The sequence below is a fragment of the Geotrypetes seraphini genome, chromosome 13 (genome assembly GCF_902459505.1).
Source record: "Geotrypetes seraphini chromosome 13, aGeoSer1.1, whole genome shotgun sequence".
NCBI classification, from domain to species: Eukaryota; Metazoa; Chordata; class Amphibia; order Gymnophiona; family Dermophiidae; genus Geotrypetes; species Geotrypetes seraphini.
The window spans coordinates 56,250,440-56,271,629 of record NC_047096.1 but is presented as its reverse complement, the minus strand read 5'-3'; the positions used below and the strand labels follow the sequence as shown (position 1 = coordinate 56,271,629).

At 44.1% G+C, this 21,190-nt stretch overlaps 1 protein-coding gene across 2 annotated transcripts in view; it reads right to left on the bottom strand.

The window, feature by feature from the left end:
- Window positions 1–21,190, bottom strand: part of CNTNAP1 (contactin associated protein 1) — a 412,393-nt gene that overhangs the window by 221,438 nt on the left and 169,765 nt on the right. For both annotated transcript variants that reach the window (XR_004536808.1, XM_033918597.1), the window contains exon 17: window positions 4,137–4,355. Coding sequence is in view for 1 of the 2 variants with exons in the window: in XM_033918597.1 (XP_033774488.1) it covers window positions 4,137–4,355 (219 nt within the window). In the remaining variant the exon portion in view is untranslated. The remainder of the gene's footprint in view (window positions 1–4,136; window positions 4,356–21,190) is intronic.

The following is a 21,190-nucleotide window of genomic DNA, read 5'->3' as shown; positions in this document are numbered from 1 at the left end:
CCCCCTCCCCCCACATGTACAGTACATTTCCTCCCCTTTCACCCATTCCCCTGTGCAGCATCTTTCTATCCCTCCCTCCCATCCCCCTGTACAGCAGAACACCACCCACCCTCTGCTCTCAGGCCTCCAAAAACAGCAGCAGTGGAAGCGCTCTGAATGGGCTGCTTTAAGGCATTCCCTATGCCACATCACTGATCAAGTTTCAAGTTTATTAGGTTTTTTTATATACCGCATATCAAGGTTATCTAAGCAGTTTTACAATCAGGTACTCAAGCATTTTCCCTATCTGTTCCGGTGGACTCACAATCTATCTAACGTACCTGGGGCTATGGAGGACTGAGTGACTTGCCTAGGGTCACAAGGAGCAGCGCAAGGTTTGAACCCACAACCCCAGGGTGCTGAGGCTGTAGCTACAACCACTGCGCCACACACTCCTCCATCAGTGATTCGGCAGAGGGAATGCACCGGTGGGGAAGGCCGTGAAGCAGCCCGTTCAGAGCGCTGCCGGCACTTTAGGAAGCCTCTGAGCAGAGGTATGTCAGGTCACTGAATTGAGGAGTCTGATTTTTTTCAGAAAATTGGGCAGCACTAGTGTCAGGGATGGAGTCGGGGAGTGTCGGGGACATTCTGGGGGGGGGGGTTCAGGGGGGTCAATCTTAACTAGGGCTTATTTTCAGGATAGGTTTTATTGTCAGGGAAACAGAGTAGTTAGGCATTTGTTTTACCCAATATTTGAGATAACAGGTAAAATAAAAATTATAGTTGATGACTCTGTTAGCCAGCATGGAATTTTGGTAAAGACGTCTACCAAATCTGTCCATTGTTCGACCTTCTCGCCCTGGAGGAACTGTGGCGTAGACTTTAGAAGGAACAGATTTTATGAGAGTGGATTCCACTATGAGAGAATGATGTGAAAGTTGAAGTTTGTCAAAACCAGGAATGGGGATGATTTTGTATTAAGAATCAAGCTTCCGAGGAGCAGCTGGGACAGAAAAAGGAGACTACCAAATTTTGGGAGTTTCCTTTAGGATGTCATGCAATAGAAGCTTAAGAAATTCCTTAGGAGGATGTTTGTAGTCCATAGTCTCTATAAATTCCTCTGAATACTTGGAATCTGCTTCCAATTTTACAGACATATCTTTACTCATTTGTCTGATAAACGAGTAAATGAGACCAGCTCAGAAGGAGAAGGCTTTCTGTGACAAGTGGTGCAAGGAGAGAAGCTTCTGTAGTAGATGGAGATGCGTCATGAGTAGAACCAAGACAAATGTCTGAATCCACTGGAATTGAAGGGAGAATGGTACTGGCATTTGGGTCGATACTGATCCAATGGAGTAGGCAAGGAAGACTTCTTGCACTTGTCTGAACGCTTAGGAGAGATGTGCCTAGACTTGGAAGAATGCTTGCCAGATTTACTGGAATGCAGCCGTGGAGAAGAATGACGTGAGCGATGGCCAGATGAATGACACATCCTATGTTGACACCTTGAAGAAGATTGGTGTCTGGAAGAGCGATGCCTACAAGCATGGCTCGATGAAGAGTGACGTGGTTCTGATGAAGCAGTGGTACCTGCATCTTACATAGGGCGATGCTCAGGCTGGGCAGGTACCAGAGGAGCCGACATGGGGGTAACAAGTTGAAACATATCTCCAAACTCCAATTGAAAAAGAGCATTGAGTTTCTCCTTAAAGGCCTACACCGACACCTATGGCTTAGACACTGGTATCAAAGGTGCCGTGGTTTGCTCCGGAGAGGATGATATGGATGAAGATGCACCTCTCGAAGTTGAAGAGAGCCGCATCAATGGTCTCTGTTTGGCGCTGGTGATTTCTTAGCTGGCTTACCTAATGGAGCTATAGCTTGCGACACCAACATGGAAGCAGGTACCTCAGACGATGGCGATGCTTTTGACATTGTTGGCTTGGACAGTGTCGAAAGTACCTATGATCCCTCCACGGTACCGAAAAGAAGTCTTTGTTGTAAAAAGCGGCTTTTAATAGAATGCTTTTGAAGCATTGAACAACGCTTGCAAGATTCAACGTGGTGGTCTGGGTCAAGGCACTGAATACACCACTTATGTGGGTCTGTTAAGGAAATAATGCGCTGGAACCTGCCGCACTTTTTAAAGCGAGTTAAGGGCAGGACATGGGAGGGAAAAATCGCCTCATGGGAGGGAAAACCGCATCAGACAAATTGAAAGCTAAAGGCTGAGGTGAAAACAAAGGCCCTGAAACATAGAAACTGACGGCAGAAAAGGGCCAAGGCCCATCTAGTCTGCCCATACCAATGTCTCACCCCCTAACTCCCTCCCCGAAGAGATCCCACGTGCCAATCCCAGTTTTTCTTAAAATCTGACACGCTGCTGGCCTCAATCACCTCCAGTGGAAGACTATTCCAACGATCAACCACTCTTTCGGTGAAGAAATATTTTCTGGTGTTACCATGAAATTTCCCACCCCTGAGTTTCAACGGATGCCCTCTTGTTGCCATGGGACCTTTTAGAAAAAAGATATTTTCCTCCACCTGGATACGGCCCATGACATATTTTAACATCTCGATCATGTCCCCCCTCTCTCTGCGTTCCTCGAGTGAATATAGATGCAAGTTATCCAGCCGTTCCCCATACGGGAGATCCTTGAGTCCTGAGACCATCCGGGTGGCCATTCTCTGAACAGACTCAACTCTTCGCACATCTTTGTGGTAATGTGGCCTCCAGAATTGTACACAGTATTCCAGATGGGGTCTCACCATGGATCTGTACAAAGGCATTATGACCTCGGGTTTACGGCTGACGAAGCTCCTACGGATACAACCCATGATTTTCTAGCTTTGGATGAAGCTTTCGCCACTTGATTGGCAGACTTCATGTCTTCACTAATGATCGTTCTGCTACAGTCCTTGCTAGGGTCTCACCATTCAGGGTGTAAGGCGTGCATGGATTTTTGCTGCTAAGGTGCATGTCCTTGCATTTTTTGGCATTGAAACTTAGTTGCCAGGTCCTTGACCAATGCTCCAGTAGGAGCAGTTCATGTGTCATACTGTCGGATATTGAGCCTTTATCAGGCACTGTGCTTTTGTCTGTTGTGCTCTCGCCCACTATGTTGCATAGTTTGGCGTCATCGGCGAATAACGTAATTTTACCTTGAAGACCCTTAGCCAAGTCACTTACGAAGATGTTGAATAGGATCGGGCCCAAGACCAAGCCCTGTGGCACTCCGCTGATCACCTCCTTTGTTTCTGAGGGGGTGCTGTTTACTACCACCCTTTGAAGTCTACCTCTAAGCCAGTCCTTAACCCATGCAGTTAATGTGTCGCCTAATCCCATCAAACTCATCTTGTTCAATAACCTGCGGTGTGGGATGCTATCAAATGCTTTGCTGAAGTCCAAGTACACGATGTCTAGGGATTCCCCCATGTCCAGCTTTCTTGTTACCCAGTCAAAGAAGCTGATCAGATTGGATTGGCAGGACCTTCCCTTTGTAAATCCGTGTTGATGGGGATCTCGTAGATACTCCTCGGACAGGATCGTGTCCAATTGACGTTTGATTAGAGTTTCCATTAGTTTGCTCACTATCGATGTTAGACTCACCGGTCTGTAGTTCGCAGCCTCCGCCTTGCATCCCTTTTTGTGGAGCGGGATGACGTTAGCCATTTTCCAGTCCAACAGGACTCTTCCGTTACTTAGAAAGAAACTGACCTACAAAAAATAAAGGAAGAAACTAAACTTTACTTTTCTCTCTCTTGTGTTACTAAACCGGAAAAAAAAAAAAAAAAGGGAATTTCAGTCAAAAACACATATGCGGGAAGGCAAAATAAAACAGAGACCATTTCACACATGATTTTGTAGCTCTGCGGAAAACAGAGAACTGAGCAGCTGCGCACTTACGTTGGGCGGGAAGGCACTCATGCATGCACGGTGCAGTCAGTCATGAACTTTCTAAAGTTCTTAAAGTACACAAACACTTTAGCAGCTTTCCGTTCTGAGGTTTCGTGGATGACATCACCCACATGCTGCATGCTTGTCCTGGGATAAATAATAACACAAAACAAATTGAAAAAAATTCTGCCTGCACATCTCTAATAATTAAAACCTTGTTTTAAAGCTATAACCGTTGCCATGGTCAAAACTGACCTACCCACATAGAGAGGCCTGTCATATTCAAGGTTGATGTAATTCTGATGGGGGGAAGGCCTCAGCACCCACGGGAACTTGTCAACTTTCAATCGGGCCAGCTTGATATTAATTTCCGCTTTGACCTGGTGCCACTCATCATCATTGAAGGGGATAGTAGACCTCACTGTTACATTCTCGTGTCCATTCCCGATGTCATAAGCAAACACCAAATCCGTTGTTGCTAAACAATAAAAATAAATAAATAAAATTGAGAATAAACAAATCATAACCTATTTCTTTTCACATTCCCTTGTCATGAACACATTTTTTCTTCCATGTTTTCTATTAAAGATTTGTCTCCAGACTGTTGATGTTATTGAAAAGGGACAGAAGGTAAAGGAGTTTGAAATAGACAAAAAGGAACCTTGGGGGGAGGGATATCCTTTTTTTTTTTTTATAATTCTTTATTCATTTTTAAACTTTCAACAAGTGCACAACATAAGTAATACATAGATTTACTAACATCACTTGATAAATCTATCAAGATCATAACAAAGGTATATATATCTAAACCCTTCTTCCCCCCTCCCTTTCCATACAATTATTTAATTGAATCAATCTTTGTCATATTTCTTTTTTTACATTTTTATTTTTTTTTTTCATTTATATAAACCCTCCCCTTTCCCTTCCAATCATAAATAATGTTAAGAAAATGGTGTTTATTCATTACAAAACAATGTCAATGGCCCCCATATTTCATTAAACCTTTTATAATTTCCATTTTGTATTGCTATTGAACGTTCCATTCTATATATGTGACATAGTGAATTCCACCAGAAATTAAAATGAAGTCTTGTGTGATCTTTCCAATTTGTAGTAATATGTTGCATGGCAACTCCTGTCATAATCAATAAAAGTTTGTTATTACTTGCCGATATCTGACTCTTTTTCCTCATAGATATGCCAAATATCACAGTATCATAAGTTAATGCTACAGGATTATCTAATAAAGAATTTATTTGATCCCAGATCGAATTCCAAAAGGCTAATATATAGGGACAGAAAAATAAAAGATGATCCAAAGTCCCTACTTCAAGCTTACAATGCCAGCATCTATTAGACATTGAACTATTTAATTTTTGTAATCTAACAGGGGTCCAAAATGCTCTATGCAAAAGAAAAAACCAAGTTTGTCTCATAGATGCTCAATCTCCTCTGTTCGAGAGAGAAGAGGCCCAGTTTCTATAATCTTTCGCTGTACGGCAGCTCCTCCAGCCCCTTTATACCAACAAACAGAATGTAAGTCCTGGATATATACTGGTATCTTAAACTCTCACATGGGTGTATCAAGAAACCTCAGCCCCACCACTCCACCGCTATGATACTTTCTAACAGCGGGAAGAATTATGTGGTGCTCATCATCGGCTTCATCATTCTATTCCTGTTTATCTTTAATGAATAATTTATTAAATAGTTTTAAATATTATAAATACTCTATAGTATAGATTTCAGTATATATTTTTTGGCACTTATCTTTATATCAGCCTAACCCGGGAGCTGTGACCTGACATGTTTCACACTCCCATGCTTTATCAAGGGTCTCCCGAGGCTATTCCTATCATCCAACTCTATATGCTATATGATGAAGCCGATGATAAGCACCACATAATTCTTCCCGCTGTTAGAAAGTATCATAGCGGTGGAGTGGTGGGGCTGAGGCTTCTTCACACACCCACGTGAGAGTTTAAGATACCAATATATATCCAGGACTTACATTCTGTTTGTTGGTATAAAGGGGCTGGAGGAGCTGCCGTACAGCGAAAGATTATAGAAACTGGGCCTCTTCTCTCTCGAACAGAGGAGATTGAGAGGGGACATGATCGAAACATTCAAGGTACTGAAGGGGATAGACTTAGTAGATAAGGACAGGTTGTTCACCCTCTCCAAGGTAGGGAGAACAAGAGGGCACTCTCTAAAGTTGAAAGGGGATAGATTCCGTACAAACGTAAGAAAGTTCTTCTTCACCCAGAGTGGTAGAAAGCTGGAACGCCCTTCCAGAGGGTGTTATAGGGGAAAACACCCTCCAAGGATTCAAGACAAAGTTAGACAAGTTTCTGTTGAACAAGAACGTGCGCTGGTAGGGCTAGTCTCAGTTAGGGTGCTGGTCTTAGACCAGAGGGCTGCTGTGTGAGCGGACTGCTGGGCATGATGGACCACTGGTCTGACTCAGCAGTGGCAATTCTTATGTTCTTATAGAATGAGATATATATAGTACTGCCATATATTTTGTTGCGCTGTTAGGAATTTAAGTACAGCATCTGTTGGCTGACCATTGGTAGATTGGAGTGATGTAATATTGGTCATTGCAAGAGTACATAAGTAAGCACCAGCTTTTGTTCGGGGGGGGGGGGGGAATCCTCTCTTTTCATATGGGCCACTTGGCCTTGGAAGAGATGGTCCCTCCTATACACAGAAATTGGTAATGAATATAATTGGCAATGTAATCTTAATTCTAATTTGAACCTCAAGTTAATTGAATAAAAATTATTTTGATTAAATTCCATGTCTGTGTATGAGTTTGTAGCATGAAATACCCTGTATTGAGGCGCACTGCGCACCCTGTGTCCTTAGATGACAGCACGGCAAGTGGAGAAGTTCAGGGATAAGTAATTTAAAAAAAAAAAAAAAGCCCTTGGGTGACAGAACAGTATAACAGTATAAATTTCAACAAAATTATAATAATAATGTTCTATTATAGATTAAGAACTAGTTAGTTGAAAGACAAAAAAACACAGTAGGTAGAAATGGTCAATATTCTCAATGGATAAGGGTAAATTGTAGGGCTCCCCAGGGGTCTGTGCTGGGGCTGCTGCTTTTTAACATATTTATCAATGATCTAGAGATGGGAATAACTAGTGAGATAATTAAATTTGCTGATGACACAAAGTTGTTCAAAGTTGTTAAATTGCAAGAGGATTGTGAAAAGTTGCAAGAGGACCTTGTTAGACTGGGTGTCAAAATGGGAGATGTTTAATGTGAACAAGTGCAAAGTGATGCATGTGGGAAAGAGCAATCCAAACTATAGCTACAAGATGCAGGGTTCCAAGTTAGGAGTCACTGCTCAGGAAAAGGTGTCATCATTGAGGATACATTGAAACCCTCAGTTCAATGTGCAGTGGCAGCTAAGAAAGCAAATGATTACCAAGTCATTCTCTAGTAAACAGCCTACTGCAACTCCCACTCCTACTGCAACTCCTAGCCGGCCCAGTCAAAACTGAAGTGTGATGATTTTGCTGTATACTTTGCCAACAAAATTCAAAGACTCCACCAGGATTTACAAGCAGTCCCACCCAGTCTACAATCAGATAACCAGGAGCTCAGAAATTCTCCCCTTCCTGACAGTCTTTTAACCCAATAACACAGGAGGACCTTGACAAAATCCTAAGAGACCTTCAACCAAGTACCTTCTCCCTTGACCCCTGTCCATCAAAGTAGGCTAGCAGGGACCTTATAGAAGGCGCCACAAAAATTGTGAATGCTTCTCTTTCAAATGGGCAACTACTAACAGTATTAAAAAGGGCATTGGTGCATCATTTGCTAAAGAACAACTTTGATCAGAACAAACTGGAAAGTTATCAGCCAGTATCTAACATCCTATTTCTAAGAAAACTTATAGAATAAACAGTCTGTACTTAATTCAATGACTGGCTGGAAGAGAGAAACTGTCTAGATCAGTGTTTTTCAACCTTTTTACACCCATGGACCGGCAGAAATAAAAGAATTATTTTGTGGACTGGCAAACTACTAAGACTGAAATTTGAAAAAACACATTTCCACCCCGTCTCCGCGAGCTCGATCCCTGCAAATCATCTGATCCCATCCACACAAGCCTCAGTTATGATTTTATATTGAACATATTTTATTAAAGTATAAAAAGAAACAATATTCTGTACAATTGTCATTTTATAAATACAAATATACAGAGCAAGGACCAACAAAACCCCTGTCTCCCCTCCCCTTCACATATATCCCCTCTACTATCAAGAAAACTGAACAAGCCAAATTATTACAGAATGCTACATAGAAATATCATGCTAACAGTCACACATGACAGGAATAGTGTTAGGGAAGTGCCCCCTGGTCAGAGAGAGCCCTAAGCCAGCTGGAAGCTAAAGAAGCACTGCCTGGGCTTTGCAGTCACCAGTTATGTCTCTAGCAGGATATATATTTCAAATCTGATATATTCTAATGACTAAATAGAAATAAAATGATTTTTTTCTACCTTTTATTGTCTCTGGTTTCTACTTTTATCTTCTTTTCACTCTTTTCCTTCCAGCGTCTGCCCTGTCTTTTCAATCCAGCATCTGCCTGTTCCATCCACTGTCTGCCCCTTCCAGAAACTGTCTGTCTCCCCCTGCCATCTCTCCTGTAGACCCCCCCTTTGGTCTGGCATCCATCATCTTCCCTCTGTTCCCTCATGATCTGGCATCTTTCTCCTTTCATCTCTCTTTCCCTCCCCCCTGTGGTTTTTAGCATCTCTCTCTTCTCATTTCCTCCGCTCAGATCTGATATGTATATGAGGAAAAAATGTCAGATTTCATCGTATAATAACAAACTTTTATTAATAATGACAGGAGTCGCAATTCAGCATATCACTAATAATTGGAAAAATTATAATAATCTTAATTATTCTTTTTGGTGGAATTCACTTTGTCATATTTATAAAATGGAAAGAGCAATTGCTTTGCAGAAAAGAATCTATGATAATTTTAAGAAGATCTGGGGGCCATTAGAAAGTTATTGTAATGAGTGAACATCATTTTCCTTTGTTAGGTATATATATTTATTGGGGGGGGGTTTAGGGGGAGAAATATTTATATATTTAAATATGATATGATTCATTTGAAATTTGTTTATAATAATTGAGGGTGGATGGGTGGGATGGGTGGTAATTTTTATATTTTATGATTATTTGAATAAGATTTTCAAGTGTTATATGTTTGTTACGTACTGGTATAATTGTGTACACTTGTTTGATTTAAAATGAATAAATAAGTTTAAAAAAAAAATAAAAATCTGATATCTCTGTTTCCTTCTCCATTCTCTGGCATCTCTGGCTTCAGCGTCGGAGGAGAGGAAAGGGGCAGGCGAGGAGAGGAGAAGGGCAGGCGAGGAGCAGAGAAACAAACTTTTCAGCGGGCCAGCGCAAGGGGAAAGCCGACAAACCAGCAGAGAGCCAGGGGCAGGCGAGAGGTAGCTCCGCCCACCCCCACCGCGTCAGCGGCTTCAGCCCAGACTCCCCCTTAAGAGGGGGCGAGCCAACAGCGCGCGGCCGTTCGGCGCGCGGCGAAGGCGAGCGGCAAAGGCGCCCGCCTTAGCGAGAGCGCCTTTGCGAAGGAGCCTAAAGAAGGAGCCCAGGCAGCACAGCAGCGATATCTAACAATTATATCACAGGTACTTCCCCTCTTCTCACTTCTCATTTCTCTTTCTACTCTTTCAGCTAGCTGCGCGCCGGGCACAATCCTTTCACACCGTGGGACATAGGAAAGAGAAAGGAGCAATGGAGGATGTGGGAACCCAGCTGAGCTACCCAGTATACTGCATCGGGTGCCATATGTATGACTACCTCCCCTCGGGGAGGCAGGCATACATATGTGGTCGATGCCAGGAACTGGATAGCCTGAAACAGGAGGTCGGGAGACTGCAGGTTAGAGTCCAGGAGCTGGAGGGACTCTGCACCATGGAGGAGCAATGCTGGGAAACTGAAGACACCACCAGAGAGAGCCACATCGCGGAACAAGTTAGGGAACTCGAGGAGTTCATTGAGGAGGCCTGCAGGATGGTGGAGGCACGAGAACACCAACACACCAGGAGAGAACCGACAGTTGGACGACAGGAACCACCAGACACCATGGGAATAGGACCTTGCGGAGGACCTGGGCAGACAGAGGAGGAGGAGACCCATCAGAGCCAGGAGAATGGACTAGTGCACTGCGCAGATGACACAGACCTGAGACCAGGGGCGGAGACACAGCTGAACCCAGAGGACGGACAAATGGAATGCACATATGACACAGATCTGAGACCAGAGAGACAGTTGAAGAAGGGGAGATCAGCTATCGTGGTTGGAGACTCAATCCTGAGAGGAGTAGACAGTCACATAGCCGGAGGGAGAGAGGACAGACTGGTAACATGTCTCCCGGGGGCAAGAACAAAGGACATCATCAACAATATCGAGAGGATCCTGGAGGGAGCCGAGACGGAGGACACAGCAGTAGTGATCCACATCGGAACTAATGACATCAGCAGGAGAAGCTTCAACAGGACTACACTAACTGACCAGTTCAGGATCCTGGGGAGGAAACTGAGACTAAGGGCAAGGAGGATAGCCTTCTCAGAGATCCTGCCAGTACCAAGAGCGGACACAAGGAGACAGAGCGAACTACAAGCAATTAACGCTTGGCTGAGGAGATGGTGCGATGAGGAGGGATTCCACTTTGTTAGGAACTGGACTACGTTCTTGGGGAAGAACAAGCTCTACAGAAGAGATGGACTGCACCTTAGCACAGCTGGGACGAGGATGCTGGCACGCAACGTCCAGAACGTCATAGACTTGGCTTTAAACTGAAGAAAAGGGGAAAGCCGATAGTCGATCTGACCTCGACACATCGGACATCAGTACCTGACAAGGATACTGACCTGGGACATAGTAAAGGAGGACTTGGGACTGAGTGTGTATGTTTTGAAAAAGGACCTAAGGACGCATTGCAGGGACCGAGGGCACAAATGGAACTCGTAAGCGGCACCAACACAGAACAACAGGAGCCAGAGGGGCAAAGACTTTGTGAAATAGAGCCCAGAACTGAGTGGGAATTAAGAGAACAAGAGGTGCAGGGGATACAGGCTGAGGACGTCACAGACACACAGCAGCAGGAGGAGGATGAAGCTCGAGGGCTGGCAAACCATGAGGAGGACTGCAGGAGTACCAAAACACGAGGAAAGCAAAAAGAGAGGGCAAAAAACTGGGTCTTAAACTGCCTGTACACAAATGCTAGGAGCCTGAGGGCCAAAATGGGAGAACTAGAAATCACTGCCAGCAAAAAGGACCTAGACATAATTGGAGTTACAGAAACGTGGTGGACTGAGGAAAATCAATGGGATGTGGCCATACCAGGGTTCAAACTATACAGGAGAGACAGGGCACATAAAAAGGGTGGAGGAATAGCGCTGTACATAAAAGACTCCATACCTTCAACCAGGATGGAAACAACAGTACGGGCGGATGGCTTGGAATCACTATGGGTTAAGCTACAGGGAGGAACTGGGGCAGACATTAAATTGGGTCTGTACTACCGCCCACCTGGACAACCTGAAGAAATCGACCAGGACCTGGAGGCGGAACTAAGGCAGGTATGCAGAAGCGGAAATGTGGTGGTGATGGGGGACTTCAACTATCCTGGGATAGACTGGAGTATTGGGCACTCAAACTGCGCAAGAGAGACCAATTTCATAGAGGTCATGAGGGACTGTTTCATGGAGCAACTGGTTACGGAACCAACACGGGGTGACGCCTCTCTTGACCTAATTTTCAACGGACTAGGGGGGCCAGCAAAGGAGGTGACAGTATTAGCCCCGCTAGGTAACAGTGATCACAACACGATCCAGTGCAGGCTAGAAATTGGATCATCAAAAGGGAAAAGATCCACAACGACGGCACTCAACTTCAAAAAAGGAAATTATGAAGCCATGAGGGAAATGGTGGGAAAGAAACTCAAAGGCAACATAGAGAAGATGGAATCCGTAGAAAAAGCCTGGACCTTACTCAAGGGGACTGTGCACGAAGCGCAAAACCTGTGCATCCCCAAGTTCAGGAAAGGGTGCAAAAAAAAATAGAACAAAAAACCCAGTGTGGATAACAAATGCAGTGAAGAAGGCGATAAGCGACAAGAAAACATCGTTCAGAAAATGGAAAAAAGACCAAACAGAGGAGAACCAAAAAGTGCACAAAGAACACCAGAAGGAGTGTCACCGAGTGGTTAGAAAAGCAAAAAGAGAATACGAAGAGAGACTGGCAGAGGAAGCAACAAACTTCAAGTCGTTCTTCAGATACGTCAAGGGGAAGCAACCGGCAAGAGAAGAAGTGGGACCACTGGATGATGGAGATAGAAAGGGAGTAGTAAAAGAAGAGAAAAAGATAGCTGACAGGTTAAATGAGTTCTTCACGTCAGTCTTCACGGTGGAGAATACAACCAACATTCCGGAACCCGAGGAGATCGCAATAGGAAACCAAGATGATAAACTGGTCAATTTAGAGGTAAGCCAAGAAGATGTACTCAGGCAGATAGACAGACTAAAGAGCGACAAATCGCCAGGTCCGGACGGCATTCACCCAAGGGTACTCAAGGAACTAAAAAACGAAATAGCGGAGCCACTTCGACAGATATACAGCCTATCCTTAAAAACTGGAGAGATCCCGGAGGATTGGAAAATAGCAAATGTAACGCCCATCTTCAAGAAGGGCTCAAGGGGCGACCCAGGAAACTACAGGCCGGTGAGCCTGACCTCAGTCCCGGGAAAGATGATGGAGGCACTAATTAAAGACAGCATCTGTGAACACACCGAAAAAAATGGGCAACTAAAACCGAGTCAACATGGCTTCTGCAAAGGCAGGTCATGCCTCACCAACTTATTGTACTTCTTTGAGGGGGTGAACAACCAGGTGGATAAAGGGGAATCTATAGACATCATTTACCTTGACTTCCAAAAAGCCTTCGACAAGGTACCACACGAGAGACTGCTTAAGAAGATATGGAACCACGGGGTGCAAGGGGAGATCCACCGATGGATCAGAAACTGGCTGGCAAACAGGAAGCAGAGGGTTGGAGTAAAGGGCCATTACTCAGACTGGAAAGGGGTCACGAGCGGAGTTCCGCAGGGGTCGGTGCTAGGACCGCTCCTGTTCAATATTTACATAAACGACCTAGAGGCGGGAACCAAGTGTGAGGTCATTAAATTTGCAGATGACACCAAACTATACAGCAGGGCTCAAACGAGGGAAGACTGCGAAGATCTCCAAAAGGATCTAACGCAGCTGGAAAAGTGGGCTGAAAAGTGGCAAATGAGCTTTAACATAGGGAAATGCAAGGTCATGCACGTGGGGAAAAAGAACCCGATGTTCACGTACAGAATGGGGGGAACACCGCTAGGGGTCAGTAACCTGGAGAGAGACCTGGGAGTGATGGTAGACGCAACACTGAAGGCATCGGCGCAGTGCGCCACAGCCTCAAAGAAAGCAAACAGAATGTTGGGTATCATTAAGAAGGGTATTACGACCAGGACGAAGGAAGTCATCATGCCGCTTTATCGTGCAATGGTACGGCCTCATCTGGAGTACTGTGTCCAGTACTGGTCGCCGTACCTCAAGAAGGACATGGCAGTACTTGAGGGAGTACAGAGAAGAGCGACTAAACTGATAAAGGGAATGGAAAATCTCCCATATACCGACAGATTGAAGCAGTTGGGACTTTTCTCACTAGAAAAGCGGAGACTTAGAGGAGACATGATAGAAACCTTCAAGATCCTGAAGGGCATAGAAAAAGTAGACAGGGACAGATTTTTCAAATTAAGGGGCACCACAAGTACAAGGGGGCACTCGGAGAAATTGAAAGGGGACAGGTTTAAAACAAACGCTAGGAAGTTCTTTTTCACTCAGAGGGTGGTGGATACATGGAACGCGCTCCCAGAGGCTGTTGTAGGCAGCAAAACATTAAATGGTTTCAAAGAAGGTTTGGATAGATTCCTTGAAGAAAAAGGGATTGAAGGGTATAGATAGGTATAGACCACTTCTCAGGCGATGGGCCTGATGGGCCACCGCGGGAGCGGACCGCTGGGCAGGATGGACCTATGGTCTGACTCAGCGGAGGCAACTTCTTATGTTCTCTCTTTTCCCTTTCCTTCTCTGGTCTTCCTTCTTTATTTTCTGCCTCCATCTAAATTAAATTTTTTCTTACTATGCAGTCCTCAGTTTCCCTCTTTTCACTGTGTCTACCCACAGCATGCCACCCCCCTCTCCTTCACCCCTCCACTATCTCACTAACTCTATCTTCTTCCCCTATATGTCCTTTTTCTTTATCCCTCCTTCCATCCAGTATGTGTTCTCTTTCTCCACTTCCATTCAGCATTTGCTCTCCCTTCTCCCCACGTCCATCATCTGCCCTCTTCTCTCTCCCCCTTGTGATCAGGCCCGCCATGGTCCCAGTTAGGACAGAAGCCAGGGTACAAAAGAAAGCCAGGAAGGGAGTTGGCAAAATGCGGCCTGTTCCTGAACCTGACAATTTTCCAGTTAACCACCAGGGGGAGCCTGATCTTTCTGAAAATGTATTAGGTGATAAATATTCAGGTCACCAACGGAGGAGCCCAAGTGCTACCTTGAGCCCTGCTGACTCAGCCAGGTTAGGGCGCGGCCCTAAAATACAAAAGCCAGCAGTGGAGTACAGACAGACAGGCAGGCTAGAGAGAAGGTTCAAACCTTTTCTCCCTGAGGATCTCCCTGGGTCAAACAGGTGCAATAAACCTACACCTATGGAGGTGGAAGAAGCTGGACAAGCCGAGAAATTGTCTTTTTCTGATGCAGAGTCGCCCATGGAAATCCAAGAAGATCTTTCTGAAGTTGGGGAAAACTCACCTGAAGCCATGAATGTTGGTTTGACCACCAGCTGCAGGCAATAGCTGCAAACAGTAAGTTTTGTTTTTGAGATTGTTTGTTGCTGGAACTGATTGATTTTGGAGCCAGTTGTTTTGGAGCTCAGTATTTTGTTTTCGTCATAAAGCTGAAAGTGTCTCTGGGGAGAGGCTTGCTGTCACCCAGGGAGGGAATTTTGATAGCCATTATTGATGCTTTTTCTTAGCAAGCCTAAGGCACTCTCCTTTGCCTGGCAGTGATATCTGTAGGCTGCCGGAGGCTTTATTTTGAAGGACTGTGAATTGTGGAAACCAATGCAAATAACTTTATTTTGTGGATTGGATCACCTGCATGAAAGCAGGCTGTGCAAGCACTGAGGAGAGCTTTAACCTCAGTTGCAGTATTGACTGAGTCAATAAGAAGGTGAAAGTTTGGACTTTATTTTGAACTGTTTATTTCTCCCTTCTCTTTGAAGTTTGGCTTGTTTGAATTTTTACTTTTGCCAAACTCATCTTGGTTTAGGCTATCCTGACATTATTATTTTGATAAGTAAAAGTGAAAGATTTTGGTTCATAACTCTACTTATGCAGTTTTGATTATTGTTCCTGAACTGTGTCAGTCCAGTCCTGCAGGATGACTCCAGGCCGGGTCACATGCTAGTGTTTTTGTTCAATGTAGCCACTTGGAGTGCTGTGGAGTCCCGGTCGGACCACAGTGTGGGTTACACCTTTCTCCCCACTTCCACAATCTGCCCCTTCTCTCAATCTCTCCATCCACCACAGGCCCATCTCTCTCACCTTTCTTTCCGATTTTGGCAATAAGATCGGCAACACCCCCTTCCCCCCACCCACAATGACACTCAAGATCGGCAACGGGCCTCCTTCTCCCCCAGCATCAACAGCACTTCAGAAAGGCAACACGGTGCTTAGTCCAAAGCTTCCCTCTGACTCGAACTGCCTGGGCGGAAACAAGAAGCTGAGTCAGAGGGAAGCTTTGGGCTGAGCACTGCGTTGCCGATCTGAAGTGCTGTTGATGCTGGGGGGAGGAGGCCCGTTGCCGAACTTGAATTGCTTCATGGGGGGGTGGATGCCGCTGATGCTGCTCCTTGCCATTGCAGCTCAGACACTGCTGATGGTCCCAATCCGATTTTGCCAGCCCTGCGCGGACCGGCAGGAATTTTCTGTGGATCGGCAGTTGAAGAATAGTGGTCTAGATCCATGTCAATCTGGATTCAGACCCAGTTATCAAAAAGAAACGGTCTTATCCCTACTAGATGATCTTCACAGAAACTGAGACATGGGATTTGCCTTGGTGTTAGTACTGCTAGATTTATCAGTAGCTTTTGACATTAGCAAAAACTAGCAGAAAGAGATATCCATGGAACCAGTACTTGCTTGGTTCAGATCCTATCACACAGAGAATAGTCCATGCTGTTTAGCTGCACCTCATCGCCACCATGGGCACTGACCAGTGGGGGAATCACAAGGATTGATACTATCACCTTTTCTGCTCAATATCTACCTCAAGCCACTAGCCAAGCAGATTTGGTCAATGGACACTCAGTTCTACATCTACGCAGATGATGTGCAGTTACTCATACTCACGGAACCTGATTTACCCACAGCTTTGAATAAACTGGATACCTAACATCGATTCAACAATGGGCTAAAAACTAACTTTACCTGAATCCAAGTAAAACCGAGCTTCTATGGGTCCCTAACACAAGAGGGCTCATACGCAACATCAAAATCTCCTTTGGAGAATATGAACTCCCCCTCAAATCACAAGTCAGGAACCTTGAAATACAGCTAGATTCAATACTTTATTACCCCTAATCCAAGTAACCTTCAAGAGCTATTTCTATCAACTATGCAGCCTCTCTCTTTACACTGAAAAGGCAAGTCTTGTCTCACTTGTGCATGCCATGACAACATCAAGGCTGAATTACTGTAAAGCACAGTTAACAGGTGTTATCCGGAGACAGCAGGAAGATATTCTCATATATGGGTAACGTCATTCACGGACAGTGAAAAGTGCACCGGCATTTTAAGAGCTTAAAAACTTTTAGTCTGCCTGCACTGCGCATGCGCAAGTGCCTTCCCACCCGACAAGGGCTCGTGGCACCTCAGTTTCGTAAGCAAGCTATGAAGCCAACCAGGGAGGTGGGTGGGATGTGAGAATATCTGCCTACTGTCTCTGGATAACACCTGTTATGGTAAGTAGCTGCTTTAAGCTAGGACAAGCAGGCAGCATATTCTCACATATGGAACTCCCTAGCTTACTGCAATGGGATGGAGAGAAGAGTTGGTCAATAAAAGAAAATAGATTCTGTAATACTGCTTGGTCGATATGTCCATCTCGTCTGGAATAAGATTCTAGACAGTAATAAGATGTGAAAATGTGGATTGAGGACCAAGTGGCTGCTTTGCAAATTTCATCAATAGGAGTGGATCATAAGAAAGCCACTGAGATTGCCATCTTTCAAATTTTGTGTGCCATAACACACCCCTCAAGTTGCAACCCAGCCGAAGCATAGAAGGATATACATGCCGCTAGCCATGTGGAAATAGTTCTCTTGGTAACAGGCTGGCCCAATTTGTTAGGATCAAAGGAGACGAACAATTGAGGTGAAGTCCTGTGTGGCTTAGTCCTCTGCAGGTAGTATGCCAAGGCATGCATACAGAGTCCAATGTAAGATGAGCTGCTTCTCCAGGATGAGAATGAGATTTCAGAAAGAAGACTGGTAGCACAATGGATTGATTCAGATGTAATTCCATGACAACTTTTGGAAGAAATTTAGGATGAGTGTGGAGAACCACCTTGTCATGGTGAAATACTGCATACAGTAGGTCAGAAACCAATGCTTGAAGTTCACTGACTCGACGAGCAGAAGTGACAGCGATCAAGAAATATTTCCAAGTGAGGAACTTGAGAAGAGTTGACGCTAGTGGCTCAAAAGGGGATTCATCAACTTGGCAAGTACTACATTAAGATCCCAAACAAGTGGAGGTGGTTTCAGCGGAGGTTTGGCATTAAAAAGTACTTTCATAAATCTAGAAACCAAAGGATGAGTTGCTAGAGCAGGGGTAGGGAACTCTGGTCCTCGAGAGCCGTATTCCAGTTGGGTTTTCAGAATTTCCTCAATGAATATGCATGAGATCTATTTGCATGCACTGCTTTCAATGCATATTCATTGGGAAAACCCGAATGGAATACAGCTCTCGAGGACCGGAGTTCCCTACCCCTGTGCTAGAGGTTTATTGTTAACAGGAGAGTGGAAAGCACTAACAGCACTGAGGTGAACTCCAACCGAAGTAGTTTTGAGACCAGAAGTGGAAAGATGGAGAAGGTAATCCATAACTGAAGGAAGAGGATTAAGGTTCTATGTAATGAAGAGAACACCAGGAAGTAAAACATGTCCACTTCTGTTGATAGCATTGCTATGTAGATGGCTTTCTGGATGCAGCAGTAATGGCTTGAACAGCATCAGAAAGATGACAATTTGTCAAAGTTACACCAAAAGGTACCAAGCTATCAAGTGTAGAGACTGAAGGATGGAATGTAATATGGACCCATGACTCTATGTGAGCAGAGATGGAAAGATCTGTAGTGGCATCGGATCCTTGATAGTTAGCAGAAGTAGAAGTGAGAACCAAGATTGTCTGGGCCACCGAGGAACTATCAGGATCATGGTAGCTGATTCTCTCTTGAGTTTGACCAAGGTCTTCAGAATTGGTCTGACTCAGTAAGACTATTCTTATGTTATGAATTGATGGAAATGCATAAAGGAGGCATTGCAGAGTATTGTCTGGAGCAAAACTGAGGCAACTTATGATTGAGGGGAGATGCAAACAGGTCTTGTTTGTGGAGTTCCTCATAACTGGAACTGAGAGTCCACTTGTGTGGCTGGAGGAACCTGCTGAGCTTGCCAGCCAAGATATTCTGATTTCCTTGAACATATACAGCCTTTAGAAATATGTTGAAAGGAATCGCCCAATTCCAGATACGTTTGGCTTCTTGACAAAGAAAGAGAGAGCTGGTACATCGCAACTTTGTTGTCCATTCGGTCTAGTACAACGTGGTTGGACAGAGCATCTTGAAAGGTAATGAGAGCATTTAGAATGGCTTTTAATTCCAACAAGTTGATGTGTAATGATTTCTCTTGTGAATCCCAAAATCCTTTCGTCTTGAGACTGCCTAGGTGAGCCCCCACAAGCATACAAGGACGCATCTGTGTTAAGAAGTCTGATGTGGAGGGACCTGAAAGAGTAGAACCCGGGAAAGTGATCGGATTCATCCACCACTGGAGAGACTTTCGAAGTGGTGAAGTGATCTTAATCTTCTTGGATAAAGGGCCGAAGGCTTAAGACCATTGCGATGCCAGAGAGACCACTGGAGCACCCTGAGATGTAGACAAGCGAATAGGGTAACATGGACTGTGGACGCCATGTGGCCTATGAGTTGCATAATCTTTCTGGCTGGTAGTGTTTGCAGGGTGGAGACTCGATTGCAAAGATGAATTATATTTTATTATCTCTGTAGAGGAAGATAGCTCATAACTGATTGGTGTCTAGTATGGCTCCTATAAATTGGACAAAAATAAATAAATGCAAGCTGAATATCCAATTAGTTAAATTGCAATACACAAATGATATTCATTCATTTAAACCAACACTGTGGGTAAAAATAGATAAAGGTCCCTGTAGGTTACGGAAAAAAGACCTCAGTTTCTTCCAAGGGTCTTAGGCACTTGGAGGAACTCTATGATTGCATATAAGCTATCAAAAAACAAAACAAAACCATCCTTGGTCTGCAAAAACTCCGTTTTTACTAATTCAAGTTAGTCTATCATCAAAGCATCAATAAATATGTTTAAAGCATAGGAGACCAGCACTTATCTTATAAAGTTTTCTTTCCACTGGTGTCGATACAAAATCTCAGCAGTTATAGTAGAATCGCAATCTCCCGAAGTTATAACATCTGAAGCATTCAGAAGGAGTAGTTAAATCCAGAATTCCCAACAAGGCCCTGTTTCGCAAAATTGCTGCATCAGGGGAAATTCTAAAAAGCAAAAGAAAATAAACTTACTATCCTATAAGGATCCCATATAGCAGGTGAAACATTCTCACATCACCCACCATACAAACAAGAGCTACCGCTTCACAAATTGTCCATAAGGAAATGGCGACTTGTAATTCGCCCAGGTCTAACATCAATCCGCGATGATGTCACAGTTAGCCAATCAAAATGCTCTGGAGGGAAAAAAAGAAACCAATCAGGCCCTCTACACCACTTTATCTCTCCAACGTTCAAAAAAACTAAAAAAAAAAAGCGCGCCATTCAATCTTAGCATTTAATCCACTGGGGGCACAAGTGTGTAATCTGAAGATCCATTTCTGCTCGTGTTGCCTCAGAAAAGTTTTAAAATCACCTCCTTTGCTCGAAGGGCATAACTGTTCAATAATCCAACATCGCATATCAGAAAAAGAATGATTAAACTTGGTGCCTCAAGTTTAGAACAGGTAAAACAGGATCTATGTTCTATGATCCTAATTTTAAAAGGTCGAGATATCTGTCCAATATATAACTTGTTGCAAGGACATCTAATGGCATAAATCACTCCACTAAGACCCTTGGAAGAAACTGAGGTCTTTTCTCCGTAACCTACAGGGACCTTTATCTATTTTTACCCACAGTGTTGGTTTAAATGAATGAATAGCATTTGTGTGTTGCAATTTTCCTATAAATTGGAGACATTGAGAGGGTTGTAGCTGAGACTTTGGAAAATATACTTCGAACCTCTTGGAAAGGATACCAGGCCAAAATGTTGATGAGCTAATTGGAATTGAAGAAACTTCCTATGGAATGAATGGGAATAGTTATTCATTTTGATCTAGAAGGGGATATAATGTTGCCAGAGATAACATGCAAAAATTTTCCCTGACGAGATATTTGTTGAGATTTTGGATGTCAAGAACTGGACGTATATCTCCTGTCTTCTTTGGAATTAGAAAATACCTAGAGTAAAGCCCTTGATTTTTCTGGGTGGGAGGAACTTCCTCTATGGCACTGAGTAGGAGTAAAGCATTTATTTCCAGGAGAAGAAAGGATGTCTGTTGAGATGTAAGAGAGGACTCTCTTGGAGGGTGGTTTGGAGGAATAGATTCAAAATAAAGAGATTAACCCTCCTGTATGACTTCTAAAACCCTTAGAAGAATAGGAAGCCAGTTTCCAAGCTGGCTTCGCCGATTGAGACTTCTTAGTTTTGTTAAGTACATTCCAACTCTGCTCATGTTGGGTAAGCTTCTGCATGGCAGATTCGATTTTCTCTCCAAAAAGCTCCTCTCCCACATAAGGAATGTTGGCCATGTGGACTTATAGATTTATGTCCATAT